At 45.6% G+C, this 18,696-nt stretch overlaps 1 protein-coding gene across 5 annotated transcripts in view; it reads right to left on the reverse strand.

Moving 5' to 3' along the window:
- Window positions 1–209: 209 nt before the first annotated feature.
- LOC147895143 (glycine-rich protein) overlaps window positions 210–18,696 on the reverse strand; it is a 118,000-nt gene continuing 99,513 nt past the window's right edge. For 4 of the 5 annotated variants that reach the window (XM_087383712.1, XM_087383708.1, XM_087383710.1 and 1 more), the window contains 2 exons: window positions 7,624–7,687; window positions 214–572 (listed from right to left, as the gene is read on the reverse strand). In XM_087383712.1, coding sequence (XP_087239838.1) covers window positions 466–572; window positions 7,624–7,687 — 171 coding nt within the window. In that variant the 3' untranslated portion in view covers window positions 214–465. Of the gene's footprint in view, window positions 573–7,623; window positions 7,688–18,696 lie in introns of all 5 variants that reach the window. The other variant, XM_087383713.1, reaches the window with a different exon arrangement.

Consider the following 18,696-nt stretch of genomic DNA (forward strand, 5'->3'; position numbering starts at 1 on the left):
GTACAACTATTCTTAATACTACCCAATTTGATCTACTTTCCTTGGTTTTCCTAATTGTGAACTTTCTCCATGTTATTTTAACATTCTACTTTAGTGCAATTATTTCTTTGCTTGGCATCTAAGCGAATGCTTTGGATTCCCACTTAACCTTTCTCAAGGCAACAGGATCACCAATGTTCTTTCTAGAAGCCTATGATTGTTTTCTAATAAATATTCTATTTCTTTAGTTAATCCACAACAATAAAAAATGGAAGGGAATAAAGTAGAACCCTTATGTAAGGATTCCCATTACCTATTCCACAACAAATAAAATGGGAGGGGACAACAATTATCAACAATGTGCTTTCTAAAAGCCTATGATTTGTTTTCTGATGAATATTATATTTTCTTTACTTATTACACAACAACAAAAAATGGGAGGGGATAAAATTGAACCCTTATGTAAGTATTCCCATTGCAAAATACCTAAAGAAGTTCTTCCACATGCTTAGAAATTGACTCTGGACAGAAATCTGCCTTGCGAAGTTCGAGTTTATCGCTTCCAGGTGAGTATTTTAATGTGTAGTCTTCATCTGGGACAATATAAGCAATAAACTCTCTCTCTCTCTCTCTCTCTCTCTCTCTCTCTCACACACACACACACACACACACACACACACACGCACGCACGCACGCACGCGTACGCACGTGTGCATGCATACGGCCAAAAATACAACATGAACCATTCTTCACTTCTCCAAATCGCACAATTCAAATCCATTTTGTAAAAATTTCACATTGCCAAGTTTGATTTCTCTCTCCTTAGCCAATGTTCTATAAAGTGTTTTACAATAATCAAATCCAGTACATTTTCGTCCCTACTTGATTGTGGAAGAGGAGACCAAATAAAGCTATGTCTTGTGGCATTTCCTGTTCTCTCGTGCATCTCACAAGCCATTTGGTATGCTAAAGACTCAAAGTAATATAAGAAAATAAGATGGATCAAAAGTATGTTTCTCCAAGATCTATCTTAGTTTAAATATAAATGTGAATGATAAGAAGAAAGCAAGTTTCTACATGCTGGCTCCAAAGAGGGTTAAATGGTCCGAGGAAATACATAGTCAAAATTTGATCAAAGCTACTTACAAATAACTTAAGAAAGATAAGTGTATGGATGTTAATGAAGTCAAAAGTAAGGTCAATATGGAAAGCCTCAACGACATAGATCTTCAAACTATTTTGGTCATGAAAGGCTTCAATTGTTGTGATCTAGATGCTGGCCTCTAAATGATCAATTGAAGCTAGTCATGAAGACTTCAAGAAATCAATTTAGCACCGACTACCACAACAATAGGCTTTATAAGGAGGTAACAGACCAGACTTTAATAAACTCTCTCTCTCTCTCTCTCTCTCTCATACCCAGATCAAAGAAGCCTGGCCGCTTTCATTCACCAAGTAGTCCAACATAGAGTGTCTCATCATATCACAGAGACAAGAGCGGGGGGGGCTTACCTGGTCCATCCCAAAATATGATCATAGAGTTGTTCCATCGGAGCATGTTGCCCACCAGGCCCCAGATAGCAGGAGAGACAAAGACCTCGAGATCGAGATTCAGCACACTCGACAAAGGACAGACGCACAGATCACACTGACATTTCTTTCATTTTTAGACTGGGGATGTGGCCAATCGAGGTTTACCATGGCACTCGTCAGGCATCAGATAGCTACCATGAGGGCACGACAGACCACTGATCTAGATAGCAGACAACGATCTATCACCGGCTTCTTGCCTACACTGCCTAGTCTGTCATCGGGTGTACCTTGACATTTGATTAGACTACATCTTCCATGGGGATGATGATGCCAAGAATGTTTTCTGACTCGGATGGCATGTATGATGCTATCATTGACTATGTTTATACATCTTTCTCTAGCATGGGTTAGGATGCTCACTTAGTAGCTCCACTCTTTTGCTCATTGTACCAAGTTTCTATCAATCTCATAGACACACCGATCTTAAGCAAACTTTAATACTCTCTCTCTCTCTCTCTCTCTCTCTCAAGTTTCTATCAATCCACCTGAATCCTAGCAGGTGGTTTCTCTTTCCACCCTCCCATCTTCGGGAGGAGCTTTCATGTACTTGTGATATTGTATTGCTCAGGTCCCATAGGCCGGTTTTGGTCTTCAGAGGACGATAATATATTCTTCTTCTTCTTCTTCTTCTCAAGCTCAGGTCGTCTCGCTCCTAGGCCGTCTCCCTCTCAGGCTGTTTTGCTCAAGCCCTCTCTATTAGGCTCAAGCCGCCTCCCTCTCATGTCACCTCACTCCCAACCGCCTCAATCCTAGTCATCTTGCTCCATCTCACTCACTCCTCTGCCTTTCCTCAGTCTACATCGAAGTGGGTCCGTCTAACAGCATCTAACGTTTAGCGCCACAACTCCAAAGTTTGCGGGTAGACAATGCTTGGAGCCAACAAAACCGCAAGTCGAGTTTTGCTTTAATTCATTTCAGTTTGTCATTTCATCCTAGCTTCACTTCAATTTAGGTTCAATTCAGTTCAGTTCAATTCATAGACTCCAAGTTGTGCTAAACCCCTAGCCCAGAGGTTAGGACCAACATTGGGGTAGGGAAATTTATGTAGGCCAAGATGGAGCCTACCAACCTAAAGTCATTCGCTACTTCGACCCAAGCTAGCAAGATTTCTTACGCAACTATTGCAACTTTTGCCCCAACTCCTAGCACAAAAACATATCAAAAGATCAAGACCATTTCAAACCCACAGGAACGCATTTACTACCTAGAGATGAAATGTGAGAGATCAAGTTTCGGCTTGCAGCTTCAGAAAGGAGAGTTCATGATATGGAGGGTAATGGGAAACAAGAAGTCGTCCCTTAGGTACTACACAAACATAATGCATCTCCACTGACACAACAACTCGTTTTTATAGTGCACAAAATGGTTACCACTTAAGTGAAATCAATGAAGCAAGAGATGATTGCTGATGTAAATAGCAAAGTGAATAAAGTTGATGTTTACATGGAAGTGAAAGAGCAAGAATCTAGAATGAATAATAGAACGATCTTGTGCGTCGGGGGTTTGAAACATGGATGCCTTCATGATGATGAGGAGAAAGACAGACAATACAATCATATGCTAAGAAGAAAACACCACAAGTTAAGAGGAACGAGAATGATATATGCAATATCAATCAAAATGGCACACAAGCACAAGTCTACTTTAGCGGGAGGGCAGCAAGAGTTAAGATCTTGAGACAAACACATAAGCTAAGGGGCACAAAGATTTGGATATCTGAGGAGCTCACTCCGACCCAGCTCAAACAAAGAAATAGTGAACTCGCCAAAGTAAAGGAACACACAAAGCAGGCAATGGATGGTTTATCGAGATAGGCAAGCACTAATTAGGCACTTCGAATCCAAACCCAAAGACACTCAGTCTTAAAATGATGTTATAAAGGTCACCTTATGATAGTATTAGAACGTAGTTATGTTTTATAATAAATCAATAAATCGGGAGGAGCACGGAAACCAAGAAAATATTGAAAAGGTCATACACAAAGGTAATGCATCCCGACCAACACCGATACTTCTCTCCACAATTAAGGATATGATCTCCAATCAGTGAGCTTAATCAAGCAAGAAAATGGCTGCCGATGCTAGCAACAAAGTCAATAGAACATATCTTTATGTGGAGGTAAAAGAGCAGGAAACCAAGCACAAAATAAGATAATCTTACACATTGGGAGATTGAAAGATGGTTGCCTTCATAATGATGACATAATCATATGTCTTAAGAAGGAAGTACCACAAGTTGAATGGGACAAAAACGATAGATGCAATATTAGTCAAAATGGCACACAAGCACAAGTCTCCTTCAGAGGGAGGGTAGAAAGAGTTAAGATCCTTAGACAAACACGTAAGTTGACACGTACAAAGATCTACATATCTAAAGAGCTCGCTCTGATCCCAGCTCAGACAAAGGAATAGTGAAGTCACCAAAGTAAAGGAAGCACACAAAGCATGCAAATGGGCAGTTTATAGAGATGGGCAAGCATTGATTATGGACTTCAAATCCTCAACTGAGTCTTAAACTGATGTTAGAAAGGCCACCTTGTGATAGTACTATGATGTACCTTTGTCCTATAATAACTAAGAAGGCGCTGGTGCACTCCCATAACTCTTTGTCTTATAGACCCGCTAGGTCTTCCACAAACGTTAATAGATCTTTCTTTCTTTCTCCAAAATGAAACACCCAACCCTCCGCCCATAAGAAAACTCTAATACCATGATAAACCAACGGAATGAGAGATGAAAGCATAAGAGAATGAGAGACAAGATGCCACAAAGCAACACCAGTATATTGATCACTACGAGGACAGAGCCCACAAAAATATCTCACACTCATGTACAAGACCTTAAATAGACGAAGAAAAGGAGTCCACTTGTCTTGCACAAAGCACACCACCCCCAAGTCTCCCACCTACAAGGAGGTGATTACAATCCGTGTCATAGGCATAGCATAAAACTAGGCCTTAAACAATCCACTTCACTTAGGTACACATAGCCCAATTGCTATTGGATGCTATGATCATCTATTTTGCAACACTTCTCACATCATAAACTTCTCCATCCCACAATGACCACCAAGAGCCAATCATACCTACTTATTCTTTAGCTTGCCCAGCCTATACCCTACATCGAGCACATCTCCTCACACATACATCACCTATCTGGAGATCCACTTTGACCAGAAGCAATCCCCACCTACACTACCCGCATACCTCCTCTACCTGCTGATATTGATGTTACCCCACTACTAGAAGATAGAACCACCGTAGAAACCCATTTCCTTCATGATGCCACTCTTCAGTTCTTCCCTACACCACCAAATCCACCTGCCCACCACTCATTGGATCCATCCTTGCAATAGCTCTATGATGATGAGTGTAAGGCTGTGGCAAACCAAACAAGAGGATCATCTCGTCTGCTCCATCAGAAGAATAAGTCCCTCCGCCTGAATAAGGAGGAATCACTAAAGATTTTGTTCAGCAAAAACTTCAAGGACATCTGGTGGAAGTCTCTCGCCAAGGTCCCTATTCCCCTGCACTGACCCAGCCATTTGGCACTCCTATGCATGCATACTCTATGACATCCCTCACCAGCCAACACCAAACCTTGCACAACTACCCTACCCTACCTCTTATTCACCCACTGGCAATATCAAGCATGCAAGCGTGAAGCCACAAAATGGCCGAGCCAAAGATCATGAAGGCTGCATTGAGTACATTGCAGATGGACTTAGTACCCTAGGCCTAACCTTAGCAAAGCTATTTAATGAAGCGGCCTGCATCATTTTCCTCACACCTGGACCCTTAACACCATCGTCCCAATCTATAAGGAAGGGGATCCCATGAGCCCAGAAAATTACAAGCCCATCCCATGAGCCTTGGCATTTGACACTCGAGTTAGTCAGTATGTGGAGCATGAGGCATTTACAGCTCTTGAGGTAGGCCATACCACGCAATGATGGACCACATCTTCAGTTTGAGATGTGTCACCAAAGAGACCTAGGCATGGAAGCTATTGGTTTTGTGTTGTCTTGTGGATGGTTGCTGACTACTCATGTGATTACAAGAACTAATACATAGTTGGAACATCATTTGGGCAGTCATGACACTCTATGAGCAATTATCAAGAAGAGTCAGGATGGCCGGGTGGACAAAGGCACCCCAGATACTCTATATTAATTGATATGTATCTCCTTGCATGATGCATGAGCGACCTAGAGGTGAAGTACACCAAGGGGGAGGTACCTTCTCCTAATACATATATATCATAGAAACCGATAGTATCTTTGAAGATTGACATTATCCACATTCAAGATTCTCAGTAATGAGGTAGTTCTCCCACACCCGTATTCCGAAAAAAAACAACAAAAAAACATAGCTTAAAAAAACGTGGACTGTTTATCCATGAATTTAAGTCAAAATCCTTGGCATTATAAAAAACAGAGGATATCAATCAGCTATTGTTCTTGCTGCACACAAGCTGCTGTTGTTTTGCACAAAATACCAGTCTCCAATACTTGAGATGTGCCTAGTAATGGTGTCTCTCAGTGGTCTCATCTCGCAAACAGCAGCATAAAGCCTTGCATTCCGCATCATATCATCATTTCTAAGGGGTAGTCCCTTCAGAGGGTTTCTTGGTGGCTCACAAAAGTGTAGGAAAGAAGAAAATGGGGTGAATAGGTGTAGACAAAATCTAGCAATGATCAAAGGGGGGTGTAGAAAGGTATATCTAGGGTACAGATGAGATATGTGTGCTCAGCTCCACGCATGACAAAAAATATAGGATGACAAAGGGCAGATAGTAGAGGGTATATCTAGGGTAACGGTGAGTGGTATGTGTGGTCACCTTCACGCATGTCAAAAATCTAGGATGATGTGTAACCTAAATGAACACAAACCCATCAAGTAATCTACAACATTAGAACCACAAGCCAGTGAGCTGGAAACAAAAGGGCCATCCCATTAAGCCGGTGCATGTTGGATGCTGATCTCTATCAGATCCATCCCTACCACGTTAATGGCTTCAGAGCTTGACCTGTTGGAGTCCCATCTGTACTATAACTCAGAAAACATAGAATGTTTCTATGTATGTATCATGTGTAGTCATATGTAACTGGAGTGCTCATTTTGTTTGACCCCAATCTTAGGATATTTATCGAATAAATAGAACTATCTCAAATGCAACGCCTTCGACACTAGCATCCTTCTGTGGACGTCATCTCGTCTCTGAATGGTGGCGTGCCACTGTATGTAGGAATCTTTTGTAACACTCTCACACGTGAGGAGAAGCATGTCCTCTAACAACCTCTGGGAAAATACCTTTCCTAACCTAATGGTGCCGATAAATTCAAACTACTATGGGCATTTTTCGCCTGTTAAGGTGGTGGTGTCTCCTCCTCCCCTTATATCAACACCCACCCTCTCTTGTAGACTGGATATTTCCCCCATGCATGTTTTCTCATTGTTAAGGTGGTGGTGTCTCCTCCTCCCCTTATATCAACACCCACCCTCCCTTCTAGACTGGATATTTCCCCCATGCATTTTCTCATGCGCACCTTGCGAAATCATCCTCCTTGATGTAAACCTGGGAGCTCAGGGCCCTCACCAATCATGCCCCATGACCAATCTGGCTGCATCATCATTGAAATTTGAAAAATGAATGGCAAGTGGTCTATCTTTTATTGCACCTTTCCTCGCCCATCAAGCAGTGTCTATGCCTAGGGCTTTAATCCCCTCTATACCTTGGAGAAGAATTGGACACATATTCCAGAGGAGAGGAGACAGCTCTAGAGCTGTCAATATATTTAAAAAGTCATTGATTCATTCAATTTGAAGCATTCTCAACCTAATTGAAAGCTGTACTGGAAATCAACAAAAATTTCTATTGGTTTTTGTAACTCCTATACTGTATCAAAGGCAGATTGACATCTGTACCGCTCCTCCTCCCTCCCCCCAAAAAAACGAGATCCCCAACACTCAAAACAGAATATTTGCAATCCCTACTTTCACCTTGGCCCCAAAAAGAATATGTGCTTTCAACAAAGGTATGAATATCTTACTCTCCTTAACAGTACCAAAGAGCCAACATAACACTTGATCTGCAAACGCTAGACACACGCCTCCCTGTTTTAAGATGCCAAAGAAAGGGGGTCAGCCACATGCAAATTTAAATACCAATGGCTAGGTTGACAAGACAGTTAGCACATCAAATAAATCGTTTCATGCAATTAAACCAGATGAAAAGTGGTCTATATTATTACAAATCAACATTGCAAATCAATGGCAGACAACCACCATTCCATACTGGCACAATTTTAAAAAGCCCTTTTTTAGAGTCAATAAACTACTATTGATTAAATAAAACAAAACCACATGTCAAGGAAAAACTGACACGCTAATTTGGAGGTTTGCTTGTCATCAGTGTCCTTAACAAATAGCTCACCAAAGAGAAAACTTAATGCAAGTTTGGATCTCACTTGTCAGAGAAAAAAGAAAACCAATTGTGTGTGTCAATGACTATCTAGATTCTGCTGTCGATTCTATCCTTTTGCAAAGACATTCTAAAGATTAAGTGGTGCAACTACTCTTCTTTGATGATATCCTAGTGCTCAAGAAAGATAAGTAGAAAAATACATTTGGATATGATCTGCTATACTCTACAAGAGAACTCATTGTTTGTAAGCTCACAGCAAGTCATTTCTTCATCGCTGACCTCTCCTATATGGATGATGTAATTCGACCCCAGACCACTGTTAAACTCTACACGGGCCATTCAAAAGGGAAAATGTTGAAGTGATCTTTAGAGGGAAAAACACAAAAGAGATATTCACATGATCTCATCTTTCTAAGGTTTACGTTCCTTCTACCACAACTATTGTCCATTTGCAGCTCCTTTGCATCTGAGTTGATAGAGATAGGAATAGTTTTTCATACCTAGCTTTTGCAATGTTCTTTAAGGAAACTTGGACAAAAGCAGACTTTCCAGTTGCATTACATCCTCTTGAAATTGCATTCCAGCACCCTGCCATTTTCCCAGCTCCTGCTCCCAATAAGATCCCTTCCATCCACTCACAGGCTGCTGGTTGCCATCCCCCCCCCCCACCTGGCGGCTTCTCAACTTCTCTTCCCGAGCTGCTGTATGACCAGAGAAAACCCCTCACAGGCTGACCCTTCCTCCCCCGTGGATGCTCTGCAGCCCCCTCTTGGACTTGTGTATCTGCACCCACCACCAGGCTACTCCTCCCCACTCTAGGAATTGTATCTGCTCACGCCCCATGCATTAGGTCAGCAGCCCTCCCCTCCCCACCTGCTCTCCTCTCTCATCCCCATCTCATGGACAGCTCTTCCCACACATTGAGCAGTCCTCAAAAATCCCCCTTTTCACCCCGCCTATTATTCCCCTCACAGAGGGGTTTTCATGGCCACTGCAGGATATTTGAGAAGTGTTTGTCTCTCGAAGAAAGAGTCTCAATGGATGACTTTAGGCTTTAGGAAAGCATGCAGGGCAAGTGTTTTGGAAGTGCCACGGAGGAAGGAGAACTCGTTTTGTGTGTTCAGGGGTCCAAAGTCAGCACTCCGCTGATAGAGGGTGGCACACCGAACGTAGTTTTTGTATTGTATCCACATTGGACAGAAATATATTTATGCTGGTTCTAGGTCTCTTTATAGTGCATTGTCCATTCAGTTACTGGAAAGTAGACATTGAGGAAAGAAGATTGAGATTACTGTGTGAGTTCCTGGGCTCCACAACCTTAACTGTGGGGTTAGTCTTCTGCTGCGTATACCCTCTGTTTGGTTCTCTAACATCCTTCACAACCAACTGTACCTTCATCACTCTATCATTCATAAGTACCAAGGCTGTAGATTGGTGGATTCCAATCTGATGCCAAATGTGCCCAAATAGAGTGTAAAATGTTCCCTTTGTAGCCACTACAACGCATGGCACGCTGTTTTCCTTCTTGTGGCCCAGAGACACAGAGGTCAGCTCATACGAGCATAGAGGAGAGCACATGAGGTGTTGGCCGAGCCTAGTCAAAGCACAAGTATGGATTTTTTCTTCGGTGACCCAAGCCAGGGACAGCAGGGGGTAATAGGCCACCTTTTAAAGACTCCAGGGCCCCCTGAAATAGCCGACCCAGCCAGCCCGAACTCTGGGTCTGTAAAACCTGACCTGGTCTATTGATTAAACCCCACCTACAGCCCCGCCTGACAGCCAGCCACTGGCCCATGCCCATTTGACTTGTTTCTTCCATTTCCAGGCCGACTACCTAGCCAAACTGCTCGCAGAACAGTCACGATCCTGCTACAGCTCCCCCGCACATCATCCAAATCTGCTCCAGCCCTGAAACATCTGCTCCAGCTCCGTACACCCTCTCCTGCAATCATCATACAGATCTCGTATAGAGGCACCTGCAATTCAGGGTCTGTTCCAAGCCTTGTGCCAGGCTGTACACCTGCTGAACATCCTCCAGATCATGCCATGTGGCATTGCGACAACCTCTGGCAGGATTCCAAGTTGTGCTGCTGCGTCGATTCTGTAACAGACATTCTCCTTGCAGCCAGAAACTTGTTCTGAATGTGCTGCCCACATGACAGCACATGTGGCAGCCATACTTCTTGTTTGTACTTTGATTGCTTGCTGCCCACATGTCAGCTCATGTGCTGTCCATGTGGCAGCCAGTTAGGTCTGGGCCAATCCCACCGCGTCGATGCAAATGCTCTATCAGCCCCCATGAAGAAGCCCTCTCAAATAATAAGAGGTCATCGTCATCGCTTGGTCTTTCAACCAATGGCTCTTGCTCCTCTAGGTCCAGTCCTCCACACAAGATCCTGGTACACAGGTCAAACCTTGGTAGCACCACTACTTTCAATAACGTTCCCGCCAGTGATCTTGAGCAACCTTGATAAAAAGATCCTCCAGCTGCCCCCTCACAACATCTGGAGTCTTCCAATACCCTCCTGGCTTCAGCACACTTTCTTTTCCTGTAGCATGTTCCTCTCTCCACCGCAAAGGCTTCAACAAGCCACCATTTTCACCTTCCAGCATCTTGCTTCCGGGCTTTGAAGGAATACCAGCACTTTCCCTTCTGCCTTCCGGGAAGGCATACAAAGAAACATAAAGAGCTGAACATGTCCACAACATATTAGCATTCAAATCAATAATGAAATAACGCACATACCAGAAAGTCCTCCTGCTTGTCTGCTTGCTCTAAAAGCAAACCATGCACCTCATTGAAGCACACTCAACTTCTTTGTGTAGTCCAGTAATGACCCCTTTAGTACCACAGCCCTAGCTGACCCTAAATCCATAGGTCCTTCCAAGGACCCTCCTTCATGTTGCTTGAATGTGTGTAACTCCTTTCGGTATTCTACGTTTTCCCTTCTGTGAATGAATCCTAGCGGGTTCCCACGGGAACTAGCCTTCAAAGACAATGTCTGGCCGTCCAAGAAGCCTGTTAGAGATTTCCCAAGAAGCAGCACGTCCAAGCACTCAATCATGTCATTCACCTTCACAAAGGTTTCTCACTCTTGGCTGGAGATATCATAGCCAAAGAGTGTGTTGATGTGATGTGTTGGTGTGTAGTACTATGAGATCTAGTACTAGTTCATGTGTGTGTCATGTGTGAGCGCCACGTGTCACTATGGGACTTATCCCATATGCACTTGGTGCAAGTGTGTGTGTGTGTAGCCTATAAGGCTTGTACTTCACTTGTCTCATTTAGTGGTGATGATGAATGAATGAAAGCCTTCATGGATTCAACATTTGTCTACTATTTCGTCACTCCCTAGCCTCTCTCTCTCTCTCTCACTCACACCATGTTTCTAACATGGTATTAGAGCAGGTTAATCCTGCCAATAGCTGCCCTACCACATCATGATCTCCCTAACCCTAATTCGTTTCTAGCTGCCTCCTTTCAGCTGCTCATACCTGATTAGCGTTTCTGCACAGCCGCCTCAGTTCTCCCTCACCTTGCCTCCATTTTTGCCTGTCCACTATCTCCATAGCCAGCTGCTCTCATTTCACCTCTCTTTGCAGCATGTTTGCGCTCCTTTCTGCCCGCTTAGCCTCTCCATAGCCTACCCTTCATAGCCGACTCTGTTCAGGTCTCTTAGAGAAGCATCTAGGCCTCTTGGAGCTGAAGTCAGTGCAGTCTCTCCTTTCTTGTCTGTTGGTCGGTGTTTCTTGCTTGCTGGTCGGTACCTACGACATAGCAGCCACAAGCGGCTGCATGTGTGGAGTTTTTCGATTGGCAGGCACTTCCAAGAGATGCATGCACACGAGCTGATTCGAAGTTGTTCCATTCCCGTTTTTAGGTTTTGAAGGCTGTTACAGCAGATCATCTTCACTGAAAGTGAGTCAATTTGCTAGGACAGGATGTATGCTGCTGTTTGACAGAATCCTTAGGCACTCTCAGGCTTCACAGGATATTTATAATTTGAGACTGCTGTCCTCTCGAGGACAGAGGAGTCTCGCATGCACTGAGGATCGCCATTGGAGAGATGCGGGTTTCATCCCATCGGTGGAGCCGTTTACGGGGCTGCTCCTAGCCTTTGACTCATCTAGAATAGCCGATTCTTGGCCTGGTTACCTGCTGGTGCGTTTTGGAACACCTATACCTCTACTACAGCATCTTGGTACAGCTTGGAGCTGGTTTGCTGAAGCGCTTCACAAATTTCGAGCTATATCATTGCATTTGGCGCCTTTTCCAGCTACCTTCTTGAGGTTTTCAGACCTGCTCCAGCACCTCGAGCACTCATCTTTCCCACAAGTGCTCTCCTATTAGCTCATTTCTGCGTTTCGGGGCATCTACTTGCTGCTCTTGGATTCAGGTTCACTCAGTTCTTTATTTCGAGGAGTATTCTTGCTGCTTTTCCATTAGGGTTTGCATTTTGGAACCTCCGAGGTCATCTACCAACAGCTGGCCACATTTATTCACGCCTTTCTCAAGCTGATGATTCATTTCACATTTATTCACACCTTTCTCAAGCTGATGATTTATTTCAGAGCCCTAGACCAGCTTCTTTATTGGCTGGTTATCTATTTCAGCTTGCAGCCTTTGCTACCTTAGTTTGACACTATGGAGCCTCGTCCTCATGGTGATGACACATCAGCACCACTTTCAGCTAAGGATGAGAAGCATGACAAAGCATTGGTGCTTATTGGTGTGAGGTTGGTCAACAAATTGCTTCATCAACTTGACCTCACTACTTCAGCCAAGGAGACCCTGGACAAGCTCAAGAATATTTATGCTACATCTACTGGACCTGAGCAGGAAGCTTCATCTCCTATGTTGCATGATCTATTCCTCCCTGAGGTGGTAGATGACGCTTAGTTCTCTGTGTATTTTTGTTGAGTCAATTAAGGTTCTCAGCCTTGAGTTGTCCCTCTAGATTGAATGTATTTGGAGAGGTACTCTGCCCTAGGTTGTCTCCCAAAAATGTATGTATTGTCTTTAACCTTGGTTTGATGGTATTGACCACCCAGTTCAGAGTAACGGGAGGTGAGGAGTGATGGTTTGCCCTTGCCGGTCAAAAGCTAACTAAGAAGGGGGGTGTTAGATAGTTGGACTTGCTCTTTGTAGTATTGCGATGGAGGGGGGATCGGTCTACTCCTTGCGTGTTGGGTCTCACACTCTTTGCTCTGAAGGGGGGTGTTGGAGATATCATAGCCAAAGATTGTGTCCATGTGGTGTGTTGGTATGTAGTACTAGGAAATCTAGTACTAGTTCATGTGTGAGTCATGTGTGAGCGCCACGCGTCACTATGGGACGTATCCCATATGCAATTAGTGCAAGTGTGAGTGTGTACCCTATAAGGCTTGTACGTCACTTGTCTATTTAGTGGTGATGATGAATGAATGAAAGCCTTCATGGATTCTACATTTGTCTACCATTTCTTCACTCCCTAGCCTATCTCTCTCCGCAACGGATTCGGCTCCCTCCCACACATGCTGCAGTTCCCGGATCAGCGATGCCTAGCCGCTTTCTTACATGAGATGACTCGCCACGGAGATACCTCTCTCCGAGCACGGCGACACGAGCAGCACACACAGCGTGAGGACACCCAGCGGCCTATCACTGACTTCTTTCAGTCACAGGATACCTCTTCTCAGTCTAGCCGACGACGCGGACGTGAGCGAGAGCCAGAGCCACGACAGCTGCGTCAGCGGACAGACTCACACATCCAAGTCCATGACATCTCGTCTCTGCTCTCTGCCCGCCCCACCAGGGTTACCGTTGCCCTCATCCACAGGGCCACCCGCCGCCCCCGACGACCGAGCTCGACTAGGCCGCGTGACGTCAGAGGCCAATCATCTATCACAGGGTTTTTTCCGACATCCCATTTGACGGCCCCTCTATGATTGGTCTCTGACGATCACCACCTGCACTATCTCCCCCCTCTGCCCCATTTTTGGTGCCCCCCCCTTCTTCTTTGTATCATCTAGAGGTAGACACATATTTTTTGTATCAGGACTAGACACACAGTCCTTCATAACCTCTTTTTTGTAGAAACGGTTGGTTGGCCCGTTTTGAGACCACCACCGTTATGCTCATTGTATTAGTTCTCTTTAGTCTCATAGACCTTCACGGTCTCCCGAAGACTTTAATAAACTTTCTTTCTTTCTTTCTCTCACACTCACACCATGTTTCTAACACTCTCCAGATCAATACTCAATGTCAGACATCCTTTTTGTATCACCTAGGTTTGCATACCTTACCTCAATAACACTTGCACATTACAAAGAAAAGCTCTTCACCCACTACCACATTAGCTGAACTCTTTGACTCCTTTGATTCTCAATTGGACTTTTTCTTCTTCTTCTTCTGATTAGCCTTCATTTTCTTGCAATCCTTCGTGCAGTCCTAGCAAATCACAATAGAAGCAATTCTTTGGGTTCTTTCTTTTCCATCTATTCTTAACATCTGAAGTGTCCCATCTGTAAAACCTCTCACAAGCAAGGAGGGCTCTCCTTAATTCTCCGCCAAGCCACGGATTCCAACAAGCTCTCTTTCTGTGTGTTCCTTTCTTCTTCATGTGAGGTCACCTCTCTCTCTCTCTCTCTCTCTCTCTCTCTCTCTCTCTCTCTCCACCATGATGCCTGCTCTCTTCCTGCCTTGGTGCTCCCCCATGCCTTGCTCCCCATGCTGCTCCTCGCTATGCTGCTGATGCTGCCTCTGCGGCTCCCCTCCACGCTAGCTATTCACCCCCCCGCCACCCTTGCTCTCCGCCTCCACCCGCCTTGCTCGCTGCTCCCTGCTCACCCCCCCTCCACCCTTGTTACGTGCCTCCACCTTCCTCGCTGTCACGGGAGTCCCATCTACCTCTCCAAGCCGTCGGGGGCGTCGTGGGAGCCCTCCAACCATCGCGGGGGCTTCTCAGCCCCCCTTCTCTATGTGACACCTGCTGTACCGGGGGCACCTATGTGAGCCCCGAGGCTCCCAAGCAGCCGCATGGGCTGCTCAGTTGCGCCACCAGCACCATAGGGAGCCACGTGGCCCCTAGCAACTGTGTGCTGCTTGTGAGGCAGCCTCAGGCTGCTAGTCATCGAGGCTGACCTGGTGGCCAGCCCCTCAAGACCTCAAGGCCTCCCTCCTCAACTCTCGCAGCCTGCACTGAATCTGTACCTACAAAAAAATACACTCCAAGAAGATTATAGGATCAAGAAAGGCTGCCAATATGGGGACAAAAAAGAGCTCACCTGATCAGACAACAAAAGGTGAGAAGGACCGGAAGTATAGCCTCATTTGGATGAAGGCCGACAAGATAGAAGACCCGAGTGTGAAGGCTTGCATATCAACACTCAAGTAAGTATGCAAGATACAAGACACTGAAATTGAATGCCTACGCAAGAAGCTGAGAGAGACTAGAGCAGACGAGCTCTCAAACCTCCGAGCCCAAATGCAAGATGAAATGAAGAAATGGCAAGAGGAGATGCAAACCAAATGGATATCTTAAAAAGGTAAATGTTGTAGGACATGAATTGTGTTCTAGGTGAAAAAACCAGTCATTTGGCCTCTCAGATTGAGATATTAGAAGCCCAAGTTGCTGCCCTTAAAGATGAGAATGACAAACTGAAGGCAAGTGCGTACTGGGAGGAAGGGGAGTTTCAGTCACCGTTAAACGAGGAGCTGAACACCATTAAAGAACAAATGCAACAGCTCAAAGATGCAAAGGGGCTGCCAGAGGAAGGGTGCAAGATCATTGATGTGCTGAAATCATAGAATGAACAGCTCAAAAAGGAAATGGCAGCTTTGCAAACAACGGTACAAGGGAAACATGCTGAGTTCATACAGCAAATCACAAAGGGGAAGGCAGATATACTTGCATGGAAAGATGTGCTAAAGGAAGACACAACACCAAAGAAAAGGGAACTCATCTCTGAAACACTTGAAGAAGAAAAACGACGGGGCAGCAAGACTTTGAGTGTGCTGGTTAGAGGTCTACCTGTAGGTGATAGCCCCATATCAGATGCCAAAACCCTCTTTGACAAGATGGGAATCAACCTTACTTGTGAATCAGCTTGGAGAGTGGGTAAAGCAGATGCGCCGACGAGGCCCTTGGTTGTAAGTTACGAACAGCCACAGATAGATCCACCCTCATGAGTACACGGGCAACACTGAAAGGGACCAAGATCTATCTAGATGAAGATCTCACACTCCTACAATAGGAGCATAGAAGGGAAGAAAGAAATTCTATTAGAGTCTTCGGAAGACCGATGGGTCTATGAGACTGAAAGAAAACCTGATACAAATCACAGTAAGGGTGGAGCTACTGAAACGAGCATCATCACCCGTGCTGAACCCTAAGTCTGATCATACATAATCAAATACATCTGGATGTAACAATGGAAAGAAAAGAAAAGGACTAGAGCGGAGCGGAATCCTCCATGTCGCCCTAGCTGGTGCATAGCTAGTGATGGGACGTTGGCGCCCGTGAAGGTGTGCCATGCGTCTCGGTCTCCTGGACGAGGCTCGACACAAGACCAGAGCCACCGTGACTCCCATGGGACGTATCCCGAGTCTAAACAATGACAAGAGATCCCCCAGAGTGATCTATGTCCCCCCTCGATGTCTCATGTGTCGTGCTGCGGTCGTCGGGTCGGGGTCTCTGTCACGTCTGCAGCTAGAGACTGGACGATCAATGTCACTCGATGGGAAAAACTCTGTGATCCTGCTCTGAGAGGTGTCTGATGATGTGGCCAAGCCTCGTCACCTGAGTAAGTACTCTCTGTGTCGGACCCCCTCGTGAATGAAGGCCGCGAGGCATCTCTGATCTGGGTAGGCGAGGAATCTGAAAAGGAGCTCGAAGCCATCTCTGAAGAGGCAGTGGTAGCGACCTCAGATCTCGTAGTACATTGGGCACATGAAAATAAAATGCTCCTTTGACTCAACCTCTTGACAATTGCACAATATGCATAAGCGATGCTCCCTAGGACTCCCCTCTACTCTGCCGCTCTCTATGCGGAGGCGGTGTGATGATACCCAAAACTATCCGATGGAGATCCGTAGTGAGTGAGGCATATGAAGCTCAGTGTACCCCGGTGGTGTGATGAATCCCTCCTCCAAAATACGAAGACAGTAATCTCTGTAGAAACTCAGCTTCACTGGGAGCTCCCTCGGCTCCAACCAGGTCCTAAAGGTGTGTAGCTGCAGGAGATCCTCTCGAATGACCTGGTTGATGTGTGGCCCAATCGAGATGGTGTGTGGGAGTACCAGAGGGGCATCTAAACTATACTGAAAAGGAGGTATCCTATGGATGTGGAACCCTAGTCTCACAAACCATCTGTGAGTCTGTGCATACCAGCATCGCTCGTCTCCCTCTGCTGCCAATCTCATGGAGGAATCGAGAGCCAACCATGGCAACCTCTGTCTCCCTGATGTGCAGTCCCCATATGATCTAACCCGGTGTAGATATGTGATGATCTAAAAGGCTGCATCTAGCTAGAGTGGAGAAGCACCAAACTCGCCTGAATGATGTGATGTGGTACAGACGGGTTTCCCCAGATCATTCGTGAGAGCATGAGGATCTGCAGGCGCTCCACCCGTGTCCACTCTATCTCTGACATGTCAAGCCCCCAACAAGGGCTGCCATACATACCGGCTGGTTGGACCAAGGAGTTGAAGAGAAGAGCCTTGGTCCGAGGGTCCTGGAAGTGGGAGTGAAAGCATTGTCTCTCTAGCCAAGCCAGTGAGGCGTATCCCCTGCTCAGTCTGGCCTGCATCGCTGGTCTCATCGTGAAGATCGGGCCGGAGAAGATGACCCCCAAGTGTATGAGGATACGATCTCAATTGGTGACCCACCAAAAGTAAAAGTAACCTGCTTCCGTTGCAAGTTTGCTCGAGAGGTGTTAAAGATCATGATCTTGGTCTTGCCAAGGTTGACCTCCAAATCATGGGATAAATAAAAACCTGCAATGCATCCAGGTGTCATTGGAGCCCCTCAGGTGTAGATGACAAGAGTGCCATGTCATCTGCATAAAGAAGAATCCTGATGATGATCCCGGCAAGTGAGCAACTGGTTCCTCCGAACGCCCCCATGAAAGTCTCAATCTCACCGATGTAGAGGCCAAACAGGGTCGGTGATAAGGGACAACCTTGTTTGACCCTATGGTACTCAGGATCTCATCTATCCAACCTGTGCCTGTCCAAACTCGGCCTGAGACTCTCTCATACAGTGCCATGACTGCCCAGATGATCTCCTGATCAAATCCCAGTGTCTGTAGGCGTGTGATGAGACGAGCTCGAGGTACTGTGTCAAAGGCTTTGCGAGAATCCACAAAGCAAAAATATACCCTCTCCTTCCGTGATCTGGCCTCCTCAATGACACTCCTGAGTGTGAGTATGTGATCCATAGTCCCATGGTCTCGCCTGAAACCAGCATGACCCTCTGCACTGAGCCCTCTCATCTCTGCGAACAGGCTGACCGATGCATCTGATACAGTTGCATAGATCTTGGACATCACATGTCCAATCATGATAGTCCTGTAGTTACTCGGGTCCATGGGATCCCCTGCCTTGTGGATGGGGGTGATGGTGTTGAGTATCCAGGTGCGGGGGAAGCCAAGGCAAACAGCGTCATTGAATAGCTTTGCTAGGATCAGGGCTAACGTGTTGATCCCATATGCAATAAAC

Source organism: Dipteris shenzhenensis, chromosome 13 (assembly GCF_047967505.1).
Source record: "Dipteris shenzhenensis isolate YYH24624 ecotype China chromosome 13, Dip_SZ_1.0, whole genome shotgun sequence".
Lineage (NCBI taxonomy): Eukaryota > Viridiplantae > Streptophyta > Polypodiopsida > Gleicheniales > Dipteridaceae > Dipteris > Dipteris shenzhenensis.